Source organism: Bubalus kerabau, chromosome 11 (genome assembly GCF_029407905.1).
Source record: "Bubalus kerabau isolate K-KA32 ecotype Philippines breed swamp buffalo chromosome 11, PCC_UOA_SB_1v2, whole genome shotgun sequence".
NCBI lineage: Eukaryota > Metazoa > Chordata > Mammalia > Artiodactyla > Bovidae > Bubalus > Bubalus kerabau.
In genome coordinates this window covers 22,412,782-22,437,115 of record NC_073634.1, presented here as the reverse complement: position 1 = coordinate 22,437,115, position 24,334 = coordinate 22,412,782, and the positions used below count along the sequence as shown (strand labels likewise).

The window sequence follows — 24,334 nt, the reverse complement described above, 5'->3', positions numbered from 1 at the left end:
TCTAAAACCACACCCATTGGTTTACCAGTTTATCCTAAGGAATATCGAGAATATACACAGATTCTGTTGTGAGGATGTTTGTTGTGATGTTGTTTATCATTCTAAAGAGAAGGAAATACATGTATTTCTTGATCCAAAGATGATGGTGTTAAATGAATAGAAAATTGAGTTAAAAGTTACAGACAAACATATTATTGTTTAAAAGACTGAATATGTATATACAATGTGTCTAGCATGTTAACAGTATTACGTCTGGGTTGTAAGATTGTTTCTGGCTTTATTGTGCATCTGATTTTTCTATATTTCTTGTGTACCTTCTCGTAAGAAAAATAAACCCCAAATTTTTTACAAAAACAAGTCAAAAAATATATTTTCATATTGCAGGTAGCAATGTAAAATATATGCCCCTTTTAGAAAGCATTTGACAGTGTCTGTTCAGAGCCATGGAAGTATTTATAATCACTGACCCAGTCATTCCATTTCTGGGATTTTATCTGAGGGAAGAATATTCAAAATATGAAAAAGAGAGAAGTTAACAAAAATATTTGTTTGGAACATTCATAATGTGAAGAACTGAACACCTTTGTCGTTGAAAACTATGCCTCATCTTCTAAGATTCCCAGGGCTGAAAAGAATTTTTAGAAATATAAAATGTCAACTACAGGAAAACTGTTAGGTGTATAATGTCTTCTATTAGTGCTATTAAAAATAATAGTTATGAAGACTAGTATTTATATGGAAATCCTTTTATAAACAGTTAAGATTAAATACAAAATTCTCTGTACAGCAAAATTACAGCTCAGTTGGAATGTGAAAACCTGGAAATTAGGATTATGAGTAATTTTATTAACTCATTTTTAACTTTTTATGGTGTACTTTTAAATTTTTATTTATTTATTTTATTTATGGCCATGCTGAGTTTTCATCGCTGCTCAGGCTTTTCTCCCATTGCAGCGAACGGGGGCTACTCTCGAGTTGTGATGCGTGGGCTTCTCATCGCAGTGGTTTCTCTGGTTGTGGAGCACAGGCTCTAGAGTGTGCAGGCTTCAGTAGTTGTGGGCATGGGCTTGGTTGCTCCGTGGCATGTGGAATCTTTCCAGATGAGGGATTGAACCAGTGTCTCCTGCTTTGACAGGTGGATTCTTTACCACTGAATCACCAGGGAGGCCCACAGTATAATTTTTTAAATAAAAGTTGAGGAAAAATACATACATCTGACCTTTAAATCCTGCATTGACTCCACTTGCCCATTACCAACAGAGTAAAATCTTCAGCTCCTTCTGCCTTGTATTCTATGTTCAGTCTAATACCGAACAATGGGAATTTCCTTAGAATGCCTTGCTGTTTCCTATCTCTTGTGCTCTTGCTCTTGATACTCTGTCTGCCTGGAATCCCTACTTCCATCTTTGCCTGTCAACAGGTGAACTTTTTTCTTTGAATTGTGTCTCGCCTTTTCATAGTCCATTAAGATTCTTTATCTTTCATGTTCCCTGTGATTCATTCATTACACAGACCACGAGTGTTCATTAGGTGCCAGTCAGTGGATGTGGTCACAGCTCATAGTGAGATGGGAAGATAGGTCATTTAAAACAAATTTTAAAAAATGTCCCTTCTCCTATCTCTTTTTTCACCCTTCTATCATTTTATCAGTCTGTGAGTTCATGGCAGTGAAAACCACATATAATTTGTCTTTGTTGCCTCAGATCCAAGCACAATAGCAAATGCAAGGCAAGAGTAGGTACCTAAGAAGAATTTGATGAGTGAATGGCTGAGTATACTTACAGTGTTTCTTGAGTGAGACATTTTCTTAAAATATCAACATTATAATAAATCTAAGTGAAGAAAGCAAGCTTAAAACCACTAAAAAATATGAATATGATATGTTTATAACTTGAGATTCAAAGTCCCTATTCCAAAAGTTAGATGGTTTATGCTTCTAAATTGTCAGGTGTTAGTATGACTAACCGACTATAATTAAATGATATATATAAGACCACCACCGTGTTAAGGAATGCTTCTTCTCAGAAATGAAGATTTATTGTTTCCTGTCATCATTGTCTAAACTTAGTCAATTACTGTACTGTAGCCGTCTGCTTGTTGTAGGGATAGAGATAAGACCCTACCATCAACAAGTGTCCCTGGTTCAGATACATAGACTTCCTCTTATGTACAATGAAAATAACTATGTATAGCAAACATTTTTCTAAAGATACCTAGTGTAATTTTCTGTTGTTCTCTTACTCCCTTGACTGCTCCCCCCTTTTTTTGCTTTTTCGTGGATGTGTAATTCAGCTAGGTGCTGGTTGCCAAAGCCAAAATGTATGTACAACTACAAAAGAATACAAACAAAAATAACTTTGGCAAAGAATCTTTAAGATTGTATTTTCAGAAGTTGTTATTATATATCCTTTTGGTTTACAAAGTGGAAAGAAAAGATACAGATATTATATATAGCCAGTAAATTATATTATTCTTGGCTGAGCTATCTGTTACAAGGACTAGATTGCTAAATATGACTTAAGCACTCTAAAAGAAGGGGTTTTGGGGGATATTAGTGGAAATCCAGGTTGTGGTTTCTCTTCCCTTAGCTTTTTCTTTGAATGCCGTCTGATTGTGTCTAATAAGCCTGTGAAAGCAAATGCAGTAAACAGGAAGTTATACCCTATGGCAAAAAAAAAAAAGAAAACCACATATAAAGGGGGGCTTTGTGAAGTAGAACAAGAGAAGCCAGAAAAAATTCAGAGAACCCTACTCAAGGAATGTGCTGTGAGAGCAGTAGTCAGATCTATTATTAAAAAAAAAAAAAGATTGCCTCCAAAATAGGTGGGATTATTCTTTTGAGGATATCAGGAAAGTCTGAAGTTGCATACTTTCTACTAATAGTACTCGGTTACTTGTGATGATTCAACGGTATAATCATAGTGGTGTTGGTTTAGTCGCTAAGTCGCTCCCGACTCTTGCGACCCCATGGCTGATGGCCTGCCAGACTCCTCTGTCCATGGGATTTCCCAGGCAAAAATACTGGAGTGGGGTTGCCATTTTCTTCTCCATATAATCATAACAGCTTAGGATATGTCATTTCTTAATATTATATCTTGTTCTTTTCTCCTCCTGAATATCTTACTAGGTCTATGTGGTTGCTATGAATATTAAAAAAGAAGCAGAGTCAAAACCAAAAAGAGCAGTTAAAAATACTGATGACGATGATGATGACGACAGTACCATAGATGAACTACCACCAGATAGTTTAATAACACTTGTACAGCCTGAACTGCCAATACTTAGTCGCCTGTGGTTGGCAGCATTAAAAGACTACGCGCTTTTAACTTTACCAGCTGAATTCGCTAGTCAGCTCCCCCCAGATGGTAAGTACTGCGTTCAGAGTTTTGCTTTTAATGGAGTTCAAAGTAGTAATTAAACAAAATGGAATTGGTGGAGACTGGCCACAATAGTAATAATAACATCTTAAATTTCTGTGGACTTAAACTTGATATTCTGTCCATACTGAATTTATCAATTCAGATACGGCATTAAACTTTACTTGTCAGCCCAAGCAAAAATGTTCTCACTGTTACAGTAGTAACTGTCTGAGCTGGGGTACTCTAAATAACTGTGTAAAGAGTTATTATGCGTAATCATGATGAGGTATACCACCGTGTTGCTCACTGTGTGTGTGCCAGGGCAGATGTGAAGTCCTCAGTTTGATAGTGAAAGCAGGAAGAAGGGAAGAATTTGCCAAAGAGTGGGGGGAAAAAAGGAAGAGACAGAGTTCGCTGGCTATAAGAGAAAGGAAAGGTGATGAGGGTTTTACGAGTTGCTGGCGACAGTGAAGAGGAAGCCTGTGACCATGGGTGGGGCAAGGTAGAAGGCACTCAGAGGCGTGAGCACTTGCAGAGGAAAGGCTGGAAATGCTGGCATAAATCACAAGGCAGTGATAGGCACTCCAGGTAAGCAGTTGTAGGAATGATGTCGGTTTTAGAGATCCTTGGGGAGAAACTCTTTGGCCAGATTCCTCTTTTATGTGTGCTGTGATCTGAATATTTGTATCACCTCAGAATGTTTATGTTGAAACCTAATCCCTGTTGTGATGGTATTAGGAGGTATGGGTCCTTTGGGAGGTGCTTTGGTCATGAGGGTGGAGTCCCTAGGAATGGGAGTAGTCCCCTTGTAAAAGAGAACCTACAGAGCCCCCAACCCTTTCTACCTTCCACCTTGTGAAGAAAGCAAGAAGGTACTGGCTGTCAGTCAGGAAGAAGGCCCTCACCCAACCATGCTGGCATCTTACAGCCTCCAGAACCATGAGAAATGAATTTCTGTTGTGTAGCCACTCAGTCTGTGGTATTTTCTTAAAGCAGGTCAAATGGACTAAGCCAGTATGTACCAGGTATTTTTAAAGGAAGTTGTTCATAAATGAGTGAATATGTATAATAGAAGTAATGTTTTTCATTGATTTGATTGTTTTTCAGGTGGGGCATTTTATACTCCTGAGACTATTGATACGGCTAGACTGCACTATCGGAATTCCTGGGCCCCAATTCTCCATGCAGTGGCACTTTGGTTAAACAGCACAGGATTTACATGTTCAGAGTCAGCAGAAGCAGCAGCAATATCCGCTTTACAAAAACGTTCCATAGCGGTCAATTTAAGCCAAGCATCAGGAGCAACACCTAGTGCTAAATCTTTGGCAGAAATTAACAAAGACAGAATGCATCTGATTTTAGGTAAGTGAGCCATCTTAATGTATCTCAAGATATATTACTTCTCAAAATGTTTATCTGTAAGGGAGAAAAAACTGCTTTCTACCATTTAAGTTCTGTGACTGGCTTAAGAATTAAACTGACATAAGACACATTAATAGGAGAAAAGCATATCAGATCAGATCAGATCAGTTGCTCAGTCGTGTCCAACTCTTTGCGACCCCATGAATCGCAGCACACCAGGCCTCCCTGTCCATCACCAACTCCCAGAGTTCACTGAGACTCACGTCCATCGAGTCAGTGATGCCATCCAGCCATCTCATCCTCTGTCGTCCCCTTCTCCTCCTGCCCCCAATCCCTCCCAACATCAGAGTCTTTTCCAATGAGTCAACTCTTCGCATGAGGTGGCCAAAGTACTGGAGTTTCAGCTTTAGCATCATTCCTTCCAAAGAAATCCCAGGGCTGATCTCCTTCAGAATGGACTGGTTGGATCTCCTTGCAGTCCAAGGGACTCTCAAGGAGTCTTCTCCAACACCACAGTTCAAAAGCATCAATTCTTCGGCGTTCAGCCTTCTTCACAGTCCAACTCTCACATCCATACATGACCACTGGAAAAACCATAGCCTTGACTAGACTGACCTTTGTTGGCAAAGTAATGTCTCTGCTTTTGAATATAATTGATTTAAAACTTTTACATGTACATAGGAGGAAAATGAAGACCTGAAGAAACTTTTAGGTCTTAAAGATTGTATACAGTTTTACACGAACAAGAATAAATTGTGGGGATCTGATAAGACAAAGGGCTGGGGCCAGGGATGATAAGTTGTGCAGGAACTAAAAAGTATATGGGAGAAACAAATGGAAAATCGGGGCTTCCTTGATAGCTCAGCAACAAAGAATCTGCTTGCCAGTGCAGGAGATGCAAGTTCGATTCCTGGTCTGGGAAGATCAACTGGGGAAAGAAATGGCAACCCACACCAGTATTCTTGCCTGGGAAATTCCATGGACAGTGGAGCCTGGTGGGCTACAGTCCCTGGGGTCGCAAGAGTCAGACACAGCTTAGCCACTGAACAGCAACAGTAGAAGATCAGGCTTATTTTAGTAGGTTTGTTCTGATCGGTCTATTTCAACATCGACTCCCAGGCTCAAGGAGTAAAAATATTCTTTGCCTGATACAGGGAGGGCATCTTTCTAATGAGAAATTTTATGACCTGCTTTTGGGTAGAAAGGGGGTCAAAGAGCCCTGCCTGCATCTGCTATTTCTCAAATGTGTTCAGCCAAGAAGGTATATTTTGGTGCAGCATGTTTTGAACTCCTTCATATCTTTCATTTTAATGCTATGGAAAAAAATTTTACAGTATAGTTCAGATAAGAAATAGTAAACAGAGGTGTTTTTTTTTAGCACATTTTCTTAATTAACTGAATTTTTAATAGAAAAATTTAATTATTAAATTACTCCTTAAAAATTCTCTATCATGTTCACTCACAGAGCAATACTGAATAATTTTCAAGGAAAAAGTTAAACTTTTTTTTATATGTTTTCTTTTTACTTGACACTTAAATTACTCTGAGGAAATATAAATTTATATTTACATTATAAATGTAATATATGCATAAATTGTGTATATAGGTATAAATTTTTATATATATACACATATATAAATGTATATATGCATATAAATATAAATGTAAAGTTAAAGCAAATTTGAGTAATTGTTATTTATAATTGCTGTGTAGATTCTCTTGTAACATTTAAGAATTTGCAATCATTTATCATAATCTTATAATTTTCATAAATTTATTCTTAATGTATTATTTTTAAATGTCTTTAAGTAGCTTCTTAATCAACCTGATGACTTTGGAACTCCCTCACTTGCTTCCAATGTGACTGTTTGTCTCATTCCAAGGCTACAACCTATGTTAAGTTTGGCTACTTATTTTGACAATCATTTTGAACTTACTTTAAGGCATTAATAAATACATGTTAAAGTAAGCTGTAAAATAAGTAGGTAAAAAAAAAAAATGCTGTCAAAGCAACAAAGTGTTTTATACTAAGAAACCTGTGTGTTAATTTTGTATATTACAGGTGTGAGTATACAGTTCCTTTGTTCCCCAAGGCCTGAGGAGCCTGTTGAACATGTTACAGCTTGTCTACAGGCCTTGCACACCTTGCTAGATTCTCCTTATGCCCGAATCCATATTGCAGAAGATCAGGTGCAGTATATTTCTATAATAGATAATTTATGCTTTGTATTCATCATATTTATCTTAAGGTAATTTTCTCACATATGAGATACATATTATATAATAAGTGTTCAGGATTTTGGCTTCATCTAAGACCTTATATTGAATGTTGGATGACCAGACACGCTGGACTAGAATCATTACTATACCTTCTTTGATGAGTTCATCAGCAATCAGATATAACTAAAAATGTAAAGGATCCCCTCAGTCCCAGTTAATGGTTCTGCTAGTAAAGGGCTGAGTTAATTCATAAGGCTATTAATAAACTGGGGATTTCCTGGTGGCTCATTCAGTAAAGAGTCTGCTGCAATGCGGGAGACCCAGGTTTGATCCCTGGGTTAGAAAGATCCCCTGGAGTAGGAAATGGCAAACCACTCCAGTATTCTTGCCTGGAAAATCCAAATAAATTATGTCACTTTTAAATGTTTGATTAAACTTGATCTCATTTAATAAGGTTTTTGCACTGGCTCAAGTACTCATTTAAGAAATTTAATGAATTGTGTTTTCTAATTTTTTGTATGGAATTTTTAGAGGATTTTATTCATGTTACAGAACCAAGTTTCCACTGGATTTGTTTGTTTGTTTTAATTAGGAAGTCTTTTTATCTTCATAATAACCATTTCTTTGGACACCATCACTACCAAATAGTACCTCTTGGGATAATCTTCTATAAAACACAAAAAGATAAAAAAAACAAAGTTCTTATCATTGTGTTCTCTTAAAGTTAGTTTTGTACATGATATTTGCTCAATAAAAAAGAAAAAAACCCACATGAAACAAAATGAAGTATGTGCTGTGTGATTATAAGCGTCACTTACTGATGAACTCATCTTGTACTCCAGCCTTGTAGCTTAAAGCTGGGCCTCAGCTAGACTGCACATTACCACAAGAAACTTGAGGGTTGTTTTCAAATAGTCAAACCAATAAAGTTTAATCTGTGAATGAAGGTGTGTGACATATTATGTTAAAATTGAAATAATTGACTGTAAGTGCAGTAGATTAAACAACATGGTTAAATGTGTATTTCATAACTACAATAGACATAAATTTGACCTCTCCATCAGTTTTATAGTGGTTGATTTTTAAGACATGAGAAGGGAGAAAGGAGGTCAATTACGAGGCTGTTTTCATAATTCCAGAGAGACAATGAGTTCACTGGCCTCAGAAAACTGAATAAAAGAAGAAGGAAACAGGGCCAAGACTGGAACTTTAGAGATAAATAACAAATAAGGGTGGAGATGAGGGAAATTAATCAGCAGTGCAGACTACTGGAGAGGTAGGAGAACTAAAGAGAACAGAGTTACCAAAGACAAGAGAGATTGTCAAGGACAGACAAGTCTCAGAGGAACAGAATCTAGTGAGTCAGGACAGAAGAGAGTCCCAGGAGGTTATTGGTGACCTCAGGCAGAGCATTTTCTCAGGTGAATGGAGCCAGATTAGAGAAGTTTTGAGGAGTGAATGAAGGGGTGAAGGGAGTGGCATCTTTCCATCAGGACAGAGACAGAAGAGATCATGGGGGCAGATGGAAGGATGTGAGGGTTTTCTGAGGCGTGGAGGGAAATTAGATAGGAAAGACTTGAGCAACTACTTATATTGGGGAAGAGACGCTTAGCTTAGTTTATCTATGATATATGGGGTATGATTGAGGTCCTTGATGAATCCTTGGGAAGTCAAAAAGGATGGCATGGAAACATGTGAGAAAAAAATTATCAGCCTCGGACAAGGGGCTGATCTTGATCTTAAGGAAAGAGGTAAAGGTGGCTTTGGTTGCAATTTAATTTTTTTTCTCCCTCTTTGAAATTTGAGGTGGGTTCATTGGATGGGGTTGATGTGGAAGATTGTGAGAAGCCTAAGTGAATAGTGAGTGGTTAAAGTTTGTAATAGTTCTGAGACGAATCTTGGAGCAGCTTGCCAGCCTGCCTAGAATTTCTGGTGGACTACTCTTGAATACTCGGATTAGAAATCATAAATTTTAGTGGCACTAAACACTAGCAATGCTGTTTAGTCCAAAAGAGAAAAGAAATATTTTAAATGGAAAAATCATTTAAATATATAATGAAGTAATTTTTGACTGAAAATACATTGAGATAAAATATAACCATTTTTCAAGATTATTATAATATTTGCTGCATATTTTATGTATTAACTTTAGCTACCAAATCTATGTATTTTTATATGTATATTCTCCTAGATTTAATAATATAAATATATCCTTTAAATTAATTTAATTTCTCTCTATTAATTTATAATAGCTGATTGGTGTTGAGTTACTGAGTGTTTTACACCGCCTCCTGTTGACCTGGAATCCACCGTCTGTCCAGCTGCTGGTGACTGGAGTTGTACAACAGATAGTAAGAGCTGCTCAGGATTATTTGCAAGAAAAAAGAAACACACTAAGTAAGCACAAGAAATTACACTAACTTTAAAGTAGATTTATTTCTATTCTAATTTTTTGAATATTAATGTCAGGAAGTTTTTAATGAAAAAATTTAACCATACATTTAAAAGATTGCAGTTGATTTTACTTTCATTAGAATGACCCAAATGAAATTGCTCATATTCAACTGTTTTCACGTGCAAAAGTGTTAACTTCATGTGTTTCAAGCCTAGCATATGTGTTACTCCTATTATGAAATACATTCCTATTAAAAATACCTAATAAAAATTTTATTTTTAGTAAAGTAAAGTAGAAAATGAATTGTTACATTTAAGGAGAGGTCAATAAACAATTATAAGGCAGAGAATTATTCTGAGAAAGACATGGCATCAGTTAGACATTTAGTTGTAAATTCTAAATTCTTTTGAAAGAATTTATTAAACATACTTACTGTGTTGTTACCTCTACTATTTGTTATCCTTTTTGCTGAGAATTTCACCAGATTTTCTTTTACCCAAGATGAGGATGATATGGAAAAAGAGTCTTGTCCTGTATTAGGAGAAGGAGGTGACAGTGGTGGTCTCATTCCTGGAAAATCTCTTGTGTTTGCAACTATGGAGCTGTTGATGTTCATTTTAGTACGTCATATGCCACATCTCAGTACCAAGATGTCGGACTCTCCAAGTCACATAGCCACTAAAACTCGACTGTCAGAAGAAAGTGCTCGTTTGGTGGCAGCCACAGTTACCATACTCTCCGACTTGCCGTCTCTCTGTTCACCTGCTGGTATGGTGTTGCTCACTATTTGTAAATGTATTATACAGTATTAGACAGAGATGAGCTTGCCTTTGATTTTAAGTGCTATGATGATTTATTTTCCTATTAAGTCTTAAAGGAAAAGTAGGACTTATTTTTAAGGGTTTGTTTGCTTTAGGAGCCTATAAAGACTTAAGATTTAAAAAACCAAAACTCTAGATGCCTTTTTCAGGTACATTTCAAAGAAACTTCAGCAAAGAGACAGACCCACAGCTTGAGAGAAGACATTGAATGTTAGCAAATAGACATAAAGTAAAATTACTAAACACTTTATTTTCTGATCTGGTTGCTACTCTTGAGCCACACCGACAAACATGTCAGAGAAGAGTGACAACCAACTTTAAGGAGCAACTGTTAATTAAAAAATTATACCTGAAAAATATAATAGCTGTCTGCAGATACTTGAAGAACTAGTGGATAGAAAAGTAGGCACTTGATACTTCCCTGGTGGTCCAGTGGCTAAGGCTCTGGTTTCAACACAGGGGGTCCGGGCTTGATTCCCGGTCAGGGAACTAGATCCCTCATGCTGCAGCTGAGAGTTTACATGCTGAAACTAAAAGATCTCACATGCTGCAACTAAGACCTGACAAAACCAAACAAACAAATGTTAAAAAATAAAAAAAGTAAACTTTGCCTCTGTTGTATCTAGGAAATAGATATCGTATCAGAAGATATAAAGGTATCTTTCAGCTCAGCACAAGCCTACAGATATGAAAACACTACTCCATTGAAGCTTCATAGGCAGTCTACACCGGAGGCATGTCACAGTGGAGAAGGGAGTCTTAACCGTTAAGTGGGTGGTTAATTTGATTACCTTAAAGTTCTTTCAGCTACAAATCCTAGGATTCTTTCATTTCTTTTTGCCTTACCTATTTTTCAGTTTGCCTTACCTATTTATCAGCATTTTTATCAGTTTCCTGACTTGGTTAGTACATTGACTAACTTAGTACTAACGCTCACTTAGTACAGTGAGATTGATTACTTGTCTTGGAATTGCTACATGATTCACCAAGTTTCTCAACTACTTTTCAAAGTATTTGACAGAAGTTTTCCTTCTGTGTGAAACACTAGAAGTAATATAAAAAAACAAGGCAAATTAGGAAAAGAAAGAAAATATTGACTTCTTTGAAATAGCTTGCGACATCCTTTTTATCTTTCAAACATTGAATTATAGTAATAGCAGTGCAATAAATTTTGTATAAATACAAGGAAGGGAAGTAATATTAAACCATAGTCAGTTGTAAAAAGATACAAACAATTGAAACATACACGCACTGAAGTAATACAAGATAATCTGATTTGTTTTTATTTCAGGATGTATGACAATCTTGCCCACAATTCTGTTTTTAATTGCAAGAATATTGAAAGACACAGCAATAAAGTCTGCAGATAATCAGGTTCCTCCACCAGTCAGTGCAGCTCTTCAAGGCATCAAAAGTATTGTGACACTTTCAATGGCCAAAACTGAGGAGACTCAGAAACAGTGGACAGCTCTAATTCGTAGCACTCTGGCATGCATCCTAGAATATTCCCAACCAGGTAATCTAGTCAGTTTTAATTTTTTTAATTTATTACGATATTTGTTCCTTAATGACTGACTGAATGAGCTCATCAGAAAACTGCTATATAACACTGGATAAACTCAGAGAAGTGTTTTTAGTCCCATCTTTTAGATGTGAACTTTCAGTTCCGATTTTGAGTATTGACACTCGATGCCCTTGCGTTGGGTTTCCCAGGTGGCTCAAATGGTGAAGAATCTGCCTGCAGTGCAGCAGACCTGGGTCCTTCCCTTGTCTTACCTCTTACATACATCTTGGGAGTTTTCCCCCCAAAGAAAGAATGTGTATATATAAAACGCTTAGATTGTAAATTGTTCTGAACTCCTCGGTAGTTGTCTGTCATTTTATATTTATCAGTTATTAATCGTTCCCTGATCAATGGCCATTTTTACTATTTTTTATTTTTCCTAGTTATAAAAATTGTCTCAGTGACCATCCTTATAAATTCCTTATGCACATGTGCTATGAGATTTTCTACAGCATACCCCTAGAAGTGGAATTGATGACACATTTTAATTTTATCAGACATTGCCAAATTGCTCTGCAGAGTAGTTATGTGAGTTTGCACTACCACCAACAGTGCATGATTCCCACCAATACATGGTATTTCAGACTTTTAAATTTCATTATCTGGTAAGTAAAACATGCTATTTTATTGTTTTTACTTGCATTTCTTGTTTGCCTAGTAAGTATAAGCATTTTTCATGTTTGTGTTTAATTTAGGGGGGAATGCTTATTCACATTTATGTCCATTTTTTTTCAGTGTTTGACATTTTCTTTCATGTTATTTCTGTTGTAAATGTGAAAAGACTGAAAACAGAATAATTAAAAATTTGTCATATTACCTATTAAAACATTTCCACACTATCTAAAACTGTGGAGTAGGCCCAAGAATGAACAGATAGGGCAGTAAAATTGAACTGTGTAAGTTTAAGTCAATGGAAAATATCAATATCAGTTCAGTTCAGTCACTCAGTCGTCTCTGACTCTTTGCGACCCCATGAATCGCAGCACGCCAGGCCTCCCTGTCCATCACCAACTCCCGGAGTTTACCCAAACTCATGTCCATCGAGTTGGTGATGCTTTCCAGCCATCTCATCCTCTGTCGTCCCCTTCTCCTCCTGCCTCCAACCCCCTCCCAGCATCAGAGTCTTTTCCAATGAGTCAACTCTTCCCATGAGGTGGCCAAAGTACTGGAGTTTCAGCTTTAGGATCAGTCCTCCCAATGAACACCCAGGACTGATCTCCTTTAGAATGGACTGGTTGGATGTCCTTGCAGTCCAAGGGACTCTCAAGAGTCTTCTCCAACACCACAGTTCAAAAGCATCAATTCTGCGGCGCTCAGCTTTCTTCACAGTCCAACTCTCACATCCATACATGACCACTGGAAAAACCATAGCCTGGACTAGACGAACTTTGTTGGCAAAGTAATGTCTCTGCTTTTTAATATGCTCTCTAGATTGGTCATAACTTTCCTTCCAAGGAGTAAGCATCTTTTAATTCCATGGCTGCAATCACCATCTGCATATTGGACTATAAAATTTAACATAAGCCTGTGAAAAATGACATGCATTAAAAGTAGGTGATAAATCCTAAAATTTCTTAGCAGAAGGAAAATATTTTTTTCTGTTTCTTCAATTTTGTATCTATATGAGATGGAGGATGTTTGCTAAACTTATTTTGATAGTCATTTCATAATGTATGTGAGTCAAATTATTATGCTGTACATTTTAAATATATATATAGTACTGTAAGCTCAACATTCAGAAAACTAAGATCATGGCATCTGGTCCCATCACTTCATGGGAAATAGATGGGGAAACATTGTCAGACTTTATTTTTTGGGGCTCCAAAATCACTGTAGATGGTGATTGCAGCCATGAAATTAAAAGACGCTTACTCCTTGGAAGGAAAGTTATGACCAACCTAGAGAGCATATTAAAAAGCAGAGATGTTACTTTGCCAACAAAGGTCCTTCTAGTCAAGGCTATGGTTTTTCCAGTGGTCGTATATGGATGTAAGAGTTGGACTGTGAAGAAAGCAGAGAACCGAAGAATTGATGCTTTTGAACTGTGGTGCTGGAGAAGACTCTTGTAGTCCCTTGGACTGCAAGGAGATCCAATCAGTCCATTCTAAAGGAGACCAGTCCTGAGTGTTCATTGGAAGGACTGATGCTGAGACTGAAAGTCCAATACTTTGGCCACCTTGTGCAAAGAGTTGACTCATTGGAAAAGACTCTGATGCTGGGAGGGGATTGGGGGCAGGAGGAGAAGGGGACAACAGAGGATGAGATGGCTGGATGGCATCACCGACTCGATGGAGATGAGTTTGGGTAAATTCTGGGAGTTGGTGATGGACAGGGAGGCCTGGCGTGCTGCAATTCATGGGGTTGCAGAGAGTCGGACATGACTGAGCAACTGAACCTAACTGAACTGAACTGTGTTTCAATTAAATCTCAATAAAACTAGAAGGAAAAATTTCACAAAATGAATGCTGAAAAAGATCAAAAACTGAAAATAATAATGTCAGTGTTAATATCATTTATGTACAAAAAAATCTTATAAGATAAACATTTAACACCCAGTATAAGAAAGAACGAGCTTCTCAGGTGGTTCAGTGGTAAAATATCTGCCTGCCAATGCAGGAGATACGGGTTAGATCCCTGGGTTAGGAAGATGCCCTGGAGAAGGAAATGGCGACTCACTCCAGTGTTCTTGCCTGGGAAATCCTGTGGACCAAGGAGCCTGATGAGCTACAGTCCATTGAGTCACAAAAGAGTTGGACATGATTTAGCAACTAAACAACAACAACAAAGAAAGGAGAGAACAGGCAATGGTAAGAGAGAAATAGAAATGCCCACCAAGCATATAAAAAAATTGGCCACATTATTATATAAGCAAAGAAATAAAAACAAAAAAAAAATAATATAAATTTTTACCTATAAAACTCATTTAACAAAAAAATGTGAGTATGTACAGGTGGAATCGATGCCAGGAGAACATTTTCATACTTTGCTAAAGGGAATTTAGAACAGTTAAGACTTTCATGGAGTCATTTCTGCAAAATATACGAAGAGCTTTTAAGATCTCATACTCTGACCTTGATCAAAAACTTGTGTTCAGGTTTATTTATTACAGTCTGTTTTATAATAAAGAAAATACAAAAGTGATAAATACAACTATCTGGCAGTAGGAAAGATATTAAATATATTTATATACTCATTTGGATTATATGTCCATTATATCTATTAAAAATCATGTTTATAAATAATTATATATAAAAGACTAACCCAGACCAGAAGAAATAAACAAAAACCTGGAAATTAAACTTAAACTGTCCCTGGATGGCAAAATACTACATTTTATTTTCTTTCCCTTACCCTTGTTGAATTTTAAACAAACTATATCCTACTTTTATTACCTGAATTTTTTTCAGATTAATATTTGGAGGGGAAAACTTTAATTAGTTTTATTAATGTTACTAAAACTATTCTAACTTTATCAGGAGTTAATATTTTGCTTTTTAAGGTAGATTTTTAACAAGATAAACATTAAATGTCATAATTATATATGCTTTCATTTATATATGTGCTATGCTTAGTCACTCAGTCATGTCCGACTCTTTGTGACCCCATGGACTGTAGCCCACAAGGCTCCTCTGTCCATGGAATTCTCCAGGCAAGAATACTGCAGTGGGTTGCCATGCCCTCCTCCAGGGGATCTTTCCAACCCAGGCATCGAACCCAGCTCTCCTGCATTGCAGGTGGGTTCTGTACCATCTGAGCCACCAGGGAAGCCCATGAATACTGGGGTAGGTAGCCTCTCCCTTCTCCAGGGGATCTTCCCAACTCAGGAGTCTAACCAGGGTCTCCTGCATTGCAGGTAGATTCTTTATCAGCTGAGCTACCAGGGAATCCTTTATATATATAAAGGATATATATAAATCCTTTATATGTGTGTGTGTGTGTGTGTGTGTGTGTGTGTGTGTATCCTTTATATATATATAAGTATTTCATTATTCATATATTCCAGAAAATTCTTTTTTTTTTTTTTAATTTTCTGCTATTATTTCAGAAGATTCTGTGCCTGTGCCTGATGAAGTAAGCATGCTAACAGCAATTGCACTTTTCCTGTGGTCTGCTGGTAGTGAAATAATAGGAGTTCAGTCACTGCAGAATGGCTGCATTTACAGATTTAAAAACGCATTAAATTCATGTGACCCGTGGGTAAGTTACACTTAAAACATAATAGTAAACCTTCCACTCTATATAAGATAAATTTCAGATGGATTCATTAAAAATTTGTGATTCATCAAATGAAAAGTATTTGTTATATGAATTTTCCAGAAAACTGGAAAAGGTCACTGGTTAAAACTTAGGAGAGACATGTATATGTTAATTTATATATGCAGAAATTCCCCAGTATCTAAAATACTTGCTCAGCCCTGGCATATACTGGTAGAGACTTCATGTGTTTGTCTTTTTCACTGTTTACTTAATCACACCAAGGACATTAAAAAAATGTTTTTCTAAAAAATAAGTTTTATTGTTTTATAGTGTCAGCATCAAAACAGATAATTCTTAAACCTATTGAACATCAGGAGAAAAAGCAATTTAGTAACATCTACCACTGTCTTCCTGAGAGTCTCCAGATGTGTGGTCCACAGATGTGTATTTTTAAAATATTCCCCAGGCATTTTTCTTTTGTCCAGTGATGTTTAGTAGCTTCTCTTGTACCGAAGCACTAAAACAGTTTTTCCCACTTTGTTCCCTTACATCAATGAGTTAATGCACCTTCCTTTCTTCTTTGTTCTTTTGCTTCTTATTAATATGAAGTCTTTCTAATCTAAAGTGGAGCCACTGAAACTACTTTGTAGGCCTCGAACACTTAAATTGTGTTCTAGGCCTACAAAGTATTTTAGATATCTTAAATATTTAAGAACACTTAAATATTTTCAGAGAATCCACATGGAGTTGACGTGTGTGATATATTTTATAGCTTTGTTTGACATCATTCAAATATTAGCCATATAAAATATGTTAGGTTAAGGTGAGAGGAACTTATTTGCAGAGTACATCATGAGAAACACTGGACTGGAAGAAGCACAAGTTGGAATCAAGATTGCCGGGAGAAATATCAATAACCTCAGATATGCAGATGACACCACCCTTATGGCAGAAAGTGAAGAGGAACTAAAAACCATCTTGATGAAAGTGAAAGAGGGGAGAGAAAAAGTTGGCTTAAAGCTCACCATTCAGAAAACGAAGATCATGGCATCTGGTCCCATCACTTCATGGGAAATCAATGGGGAAACAGCATCAGACTTTATTTTTCTGGGCTCCAGAATCACTGCAGATGGTGATTGCAGCCATGAAATTAAAAGATGCTTATTCCTTGGAAGGAAAGTTATGACCAACCTAGATAGTGTATCGAAAAGCAGAGATATTACTTTGCCAACAAAGGTCTGTCTAGTTAAGGCTATGGTTTTTCTAGTGGTCATATATGGATGTGAGAGTTGGACTGTGAAGAAGGCTGAGCGCCGCAGAATTGATGCTTTTGAACTGTGGTGTTGGAGAAGACTCTTGAGAGTCCCTTGGACTGCAAGGAGATCCAACCAGTCATCCTAAAGAAGATCAGTCCTGGGATTTCTTTGGAAGGACTAATGCAAAAGCTGAAACTCCAGCCCTTTGGCCACCTCATGCGAAGAGTTGACTCATTGGAAAAGACTGATGCTGGGAGGGATTGGGGGCAGGAGGAGAAGGGGACGACAGAGGATGAGATGGCTGGATGGCATCACCAACTCGATGGACATGAGTTTGAGTGAACTCTGGGAGTTGGTGATGGACAGGGAGGCGTGGTGTGCTGTGATTCATGGGGTCTCAAAGAGTCGGACACGACTGAACTGAACTGAACTGAAAAGGTGAGAGGGACAGTTGTAGATTAAAGAAAGAATTAAAAATTAGAATTCCTGTTATCTAATTTCTTACACAGTACAGAAATACAAAAATTATATAAGCAGTGGTATTTTGGGAGCTAACATATAAGGAATGTTTGATTAATTTAAATTTTATTTAGTTAGCATATTAGAAGTTTTATTATTCCATTTCTATAAGTAGAAATGGCATTAATTCATCACATTTCTATTTTCATCCTGCAGTATTGCTTGTTTTCCATACATATTAAGATGCAATGTGATTGTAGAGCAAATAAGAACTGTCACACATGTAAATTAATAAAATTATTTTCTTTTATAGGTTCAAGCCAAATGTTACCAGCTTCTCCTCTCAGTTTTTCAACATTCCAATCGGGCCCTTTCAACTCCTTATATCCATTCCTTAGCTCCAATAGTAGTTGAAAAGCTAAAAGCTGTTGAAAGAAACAGACCAGGCAGTAGTACAGAACTCTTAGCTGTTCAAGAAGGAATCAAAGTTCTTGAAACATTGGTTGCTCTTGGGGAAGAACAGAACAGTAAGTACTTTCCTCTAAAAAGCCACTAGTCTAAAATGAAGATTTGTATTACATATTAATCTTATTTGCTACTTGACACAGGCCACTGCAGCAGTAAATTTTCTAAAGGTTGTTATTATGTGAAAGCTTAATGTTTTTGCTTATCTTGCTAACAAAATTGAATTGATTTATATTTAAGAGCAAGAGTTTAAAATAAATTACGGATGCATTTCAACCCATGGATCTTTTCTTCTAGGAAGGTACTGTTTAAGAACTAGGGAAAATATGGCTGTTTAATATATTTTTAAGAATAATACATTTTGGTGTTTGTAAGAGATATATAAAAGCTTTTTAATAAATAGGACCAGATTAATATTCATGCTAAACATCAGTATTAAAATACTACAGAATTTAAAATTATTGTTTTTTAATTTAATGAAAAACTACCATATACATCCATTTAACCAGAGACTTATGCAACTTAATACTTACTCCTCTTTATTCCCTAAGCTTAGATTTCATCACAATCTAAAATTTATCTTTAAAACTATGACTTCTAATCGTTACAGAAGGACTGTACTTTTTAAACTAGTACCTTATGATTGAATTCTTAAGCTGTTTCCAGTTTTTTTAAGATCATCAATAACTGAAATGAGTGTTCTTGTACAGATATCTTTGCACACTTATTTTTTTTAAAAATTGACATTTTATTATCTGTGATCATTCTATGTTTTTTTTAAATGAAGTAAATTTGCATTAACAGAATAAAAAACAGTAGAAGTAGAATTTAACAGTATAACTAGAGTCATTCCTCTGGGGTCTTCACAGAACTCTGAAATGTGGTATCTGATTAGTGGAACCTTCCATGTTTCACAAATGGTGGAAGCAGTGGGACGGGTGTTCTTACATGACTTGCCAGGCCCATGGTCATTCACCCCCATAGTCCAAAACAGAGTTTAAAAGACAAAGGGCCATCTCCTCCTGTGTGTTACTTCTATCAGATAATTTTTTTAAGTGAAATTATTGGGTTGAAAGGAAGGCACATTTTTAAGACTTTTAATATATATTGCCAGATTATTCTCTGGGTAAAAATTGCATCAGTTTTTCTATCATAAAATTTTTCCTTCTCTTGAAAGAATTTCACAGATGTTAGAAAGGTAGTGGAGATTTTAAAAAAGCTATTGCTGATAAGTTCCCTATAAAATGATAATCCAGAATTACTGCAGTGGAAGAGAAGAGTATAGAAGTGATTGTGGAAAAAAAAATTGATCTGACTTGATGAGTATAGGTTATAGGGACAAGAGAAAGAGAAGAGCCAAATATTACTGTGTTACTTGGAAGAAGCATGGAAGCCATCTTAAAATTGAAAAGTTCAGGAAGAAGAGCTGTTTGGGAGGAGCTGATAAGTTTAGTTGAAACTAGATGTTAACAGATTATTTGGATAGAAATGTTATGACTGACATCATGGTCCATGTTTGGTGACTCAACATAATTTTGTCTTTATTTGTATTTTACTCAATGTAAATTCCATAAACATACAGACTAAATCTTATTCATTTCATAATCTCAACATTGAGCTTATTGACTTTTGCATAGTTAGTATTAAATTATGTCTGACTTGAGTTGACTCTTGGGATCAATTCCTGAACAGGTGTTCTAATTTAGGTAGGGAAGAGAGTCTTATACTTTTTCAAATAATTCTCTGTTGTTTGAATTCTTTTAACAGCAAGACTATATTCATGTATTATTCATGAAATTAAATATAGTTTAATAATTAGATTTAACAAGGTTCATTTAATAAATAACCCTTTAATTTTCCATGTAAGAGCCAATTAATTTAAAGTATGAAATAACTGAGGCAATGTAGCTTCAATTCTCAAACCAATTTCTAGTATTTGGTATTAATGGGCTATATCAACAGTAAGCACCATAATGATTTCATTTTTTAAAGAACTGCTTTACTCAGATGTTTTGTACTATAGTAAGACTTCTAAGAGGTAGAATAGGCAGTCGTCACTTTTTGAAAATTAATACTAAATCTGAGGCTAACTGCCGTGCACAAACCAAAGGGAAATGGTTGTCATCACATTAATGTATACATTAGCTCATGCCTTTGATGGTTTCTTCCTCTTAATGAATGCTTCATGTTGCTGTTCCTTGTTGCATTAAACTTCGAACCTTCCTATTCTGGAATACCCTTGGAATTTTCACAATTTTATTCTCAAAATACATTTTACCAGTGGCATTTGTAAAATTCTTCATTTTTATGTTTTAGCCAGTATTTTTTAAAATAAAACAATTAGTATAAATGCAAAATATATAGTCTTAACAGGAAATCAAACCTGATTTCCTACCCTAACGTGACTTGGAGAATTAGTAAATACTCAATATTAATAATGAATAATTATTGAGGTCTAAAATAGATTGGGCACATTTACTTGTGTTTTATTATAATTCAGACTACTGTGGTAATTGCCTAGGGTTAAATAAAGGTTTACTGTAATTTTCAGATTCATGAGCATCTTCAGACTTTATCTTTGTTATTTGCAGGAGTCCAATTACTTGCTCTTTTAGTTCCCACTTTGATCTCTTACCTGCTGGATGAAAATTCTTTTGCCTCAGCAAGCACAGCTTCCAAAGATCTCCATGAGTTTGCACTCCAGAATTTAATGCATATTGGACCTCTGTATCCACACGCTTTCAAGACAGTAATGGGAGCAGCTCCTGAGCTGAAAGTACGTCTGGAAACTGCTGTTAGAGCAAGTCAAGCTAGTAAGGCTAAAGTGGCCACCAGGCAGCCAGCCCCAACCGTGCACTCTGCGCCAACAATTAAGCTAAAAACAAGTTTCTTTTAATGTGCAATTCCATTTATTTTTGTTTATATTGTCAGTTAGGGCCTAATTAGTGGTAACCACTGTATCATTCCAGTCTATAGGTTCAACTTTATTTATACACAGGAATTATATGCTTCCGAGGTAGGGTAAGTGAAATAATGCTCACACGGGTTTCTAATTTTGAAGGAATGATTTTTTTTTTTATTGTGGTGAATGTGCTTTCATTTTTTTTCCTAATAATGTTTCTCTTTTATTAATTAATTTATTTTTTAAACACTGAGCCATAATCTTTTAAATTAAATGCAAAATATTGTATCATGTAGTTGGGCGGCCTGTTGTTATTGTCAGGAAAAAAATGGTATATTCAATAGCATCTGTTACCAAAAAAAATTAACTGAAAAGCAAGCAGAATTTAAGTTTTGAAGAAACAAAATAATGTGAAGTGTCTGTTTCATGGTGTATATATTAAGAATAAAGTTACATTTTCTTAGCATTTCTCAGAAAGTCCTTACCTTTCTGCTAGATCTTCTTGCTTTCATATTAGATTACTAAATTATGCTTGTGTATATTTTAGTTAACTGAATTAAAACTCTCATTTAAAGATCCATTAAAATGATTCAAATATGGAATAATGTTCTGGTTTTTTTAATGGCTGCAATTTGGCCTCACTTATGCTTTGTAATTACAGAGCCTTGAGTTCTGGCTCTGGTTGGTTTCATTCAATATTGAGTGCCTACTATGTCGACGGCATCGAGCTAAGTGCTGGAGGGCATACAAAAATGAATTAGTCATAGTTACGCCAGTCTCTTATGCAGTGGGAATTTTACCACATCAAATAGATAATTGATGAATGAATGTTTGCCATACTGTTTAGCACACTTTAAACACCAAGTTTTACCAGATGTGTAATGTAGACTGAACCTTTCTGAACGTTCCAAATACGTACCTTGTCATCACCTACTGCTGCTTCTGCTGCTGCTAAGTTGCTTCAGTCTTGTCCGACTCTGTGCGACCCCATAGACGGCAGCCCACCAGGCTCCCCTGTCCCTGGGAGTCTCCAGGCAAGAACACTGGAGTGGGTTGCCATTTCCTGCTCCAATGCATGAAAGTGAAGTCGCTCAGTCGTGTCCGACTCTTCGCGACCCCATGGACTGCAGCCTACCAGGTTCCTCCGTCCATGGGATTTTCTAGGCAAGAGTACTGGAGTGGGGTGCCATCACCTTCTCTGGTCATCACCTACTACCTCCTACTTATTCTCTCTCAGACCCTCACCAATTGGCAGCTGATGTAGCCTTGCCTTCCTCATGTAGTCTTTAGACCTCAGATAGGTGTGTTCTCATTTATTTTCTTAATGACTTTTACTTCTGCAAGGTTTTTTGTTTTTTCATTTTATACCTGCTTTTCCAAAGCTATTCTCTTTGTTTTTTAGAGGTTTTTTGGTAACACTTTATTGAGATATTATTCATATACCATACAATTCACCCATATTAAATGTATAATTCAGTGGTTTTTAGTATGTTCACAGAGTAGTATAACCATCACCACAATGAATTGTAAACATTTTCATTATCCCAGAAAGAAATCTGACACCATTTAGCTATTGCCCCACAAGTTCTCTATTTCCCCCAAGCTTACTTTCTATCAATTCTCATATTAAATATGAACATTTCATATAAATGAAATCATACACTGTTTGTGACTGACTTCTTGACTTAACATTTTTAAGGTTCATGCATGTGGTAGCATGCATCAGTACTGCATCCTTTTTAATGGTTGAATACTGTTCCTTTCTGTTTATATTTTATTTATCCATTCATTAGTTGATGGGCGTTTGTGTTGTTTTCATTTTCTGTGTATTACAAATAGTGCTGCTGTAAACAGTTGTGTACAAGTATTTGTGTTGCTCTTGTTTTTCACTTGGTCTGGGTGTATATCTGGGAGTGGAATTGCTGGCTCAGTGGGAACTCTGTGTTTAACTTTCTAAGAAACTGCCAGACTGTTTTCCAGTCTCCTTGTTTTTGTGCACATAACCCTTTTCATTCATCTATTTATGAAGTATGTTTATCTCTCGCTTGGCTGTTCTCTGCTGGTCTTTGTACCTCCCAGGCTTTCCCCATCATTTCCTGCTTTGGGGAATATACTACATCATGCAGTAGCAATGATTCTCTCTCTTTTCCTTCTCTCCTTCCATCTTTCTTTTTCTCCCTTTCCTCTCCCCAGTACATCTTTATACTTTCTCTCAACTCTTCTGAGCCACTGACAACTTAACCTCTAGTTTTCTATGATCATATCTATAAAAGGGAGATCTGTTTGATGAATTATATTTATTAATTTGTTTCACTGCACAACTTATTTCTTATTATGATATAAGAAAATATCTCTCATTTGTGAAACAGAAAAGTCCCTTAATCTTGTCTAATGAACATAAAAGCAGTCAGAGATCAAAGGAAAATCAATTTTATACATTATTATAAGTTAATTTTAATTATAAAATTTGATTTATTAAATTTTGGGGAAAATTACCACAATTCACCACACAGGCCAAATCATTGTTGATATTTTAATCCATTCTCTTCCACATTTGTAATCACGTCCTGGAGGTAGGCTGTTGTATCCACTTATTTTATGTCATTTTTTTCATAGAATTACTCTAATCATAATATAGGATAGATTTAGTAACCATCTTTTAGATACCTACTAAATAATAAATGTACTGTTACTGACTTGGCCATCATCCTGTGCTATGGTTCTTGGCTTCTAGTGTTTATATTAAAATAAGTAATGCTGCATTTGGCTTTTTAAAAATGAAAGTTTGTAGATTATTTCCTTGGTTTAGATTTCTTAAAGGGGTAAAGATATGACAGTTTTGAATTTTGATATGCATTGCTGAATCTTAGAAAGCTCTGCTTTTTGAAATAAGAGATGTGAAAATAAAACTGGGTTATTGTTTACCAGATTCCAAGAAAATGCCTTGGAGTGCACTTAAATCTCCCCAATATTTTGATATACCTAAACATTTTTTAAAATGGCATTTTAGTTAGCTGTAAATCATTACAAAGTGAGTAAGAAGGACCTAATGAAATTGCTGTATAGTAAAAATATACTTCTTAAAGCAAAGAAATTGACAGTCCTGCCCTATACACTGTGGGCCTTCTGTGTGTATGGAGGGGAAGGCTGGACTGAGGGGGTTGAAGAATCACCTTCATATGGCACATGTCAAGAGCAGCGACAAAATGGTGTGTATCCAAGCCAAGTGATACAGAGGAACTGAGGGTAAGAAAGAGCAACACGATCATTAACCATCAGATAGGAGGGTCAGACCATGGACCACAGCAATAGGACAATGTTTCAAATAAGTGGT

At 36.1% G+C, this 24,334-nt stretch overlaps 1 protein-coding gene across 3 annotated transcripts in view; it reads left to right on the top strand.

Annotated features, from left to right (window-relative positions):
• The window catches only part of HEATR5B (HEAT repeat containing 5B), a 98,533-nt gene extending 76,927 nt beyond the window's left edge, over positions 1-21,606 (top strand). For 2 of the 3 annotated variants that reach the window (XM_055539808.1, XM_055539809.1), the window contains exons 28-36: positions 3,128-3,365; positions 4,467-4,721; positions 6,784-6,911; positions 9,194-9,338; positions 9,838-10,104; positions 11,449-11,673; positions 15,767-15,918; positions 17,947-18,160; positions 20,690-21,606. In XM_055539808.1, the coding sequence (XP_055395783.1) occupies positions 3,128-3,365; positions 4,467-4,721; positions 6,784-6,911; positions 9,194-9,338; positions 9,838-10,104; positions 11,449-11,673; positions 15,767-15,918; positions 17,947-18,160; positions 20,690-20,994 (1,929 nt within the window). In that variant the 3' untranslated portion in view covers positions 20,995-21,606. The remainder of the gene's footprint in view (positions 1-3,127; positions 3,366-4,466; positions 4,722-6,783; positions 6,912-9,193; positions 9,339-9,837; positions 10,105-11,448; positions 11,674-15,766; positions 15,919-17,946; positions 18,161-20,689) is intronic. The other variant, XM_055539810.1, reaches the window with a different exon arrangement.
• Positions 21,607-24,334: the final 2,728 nt, after the last annotated feature.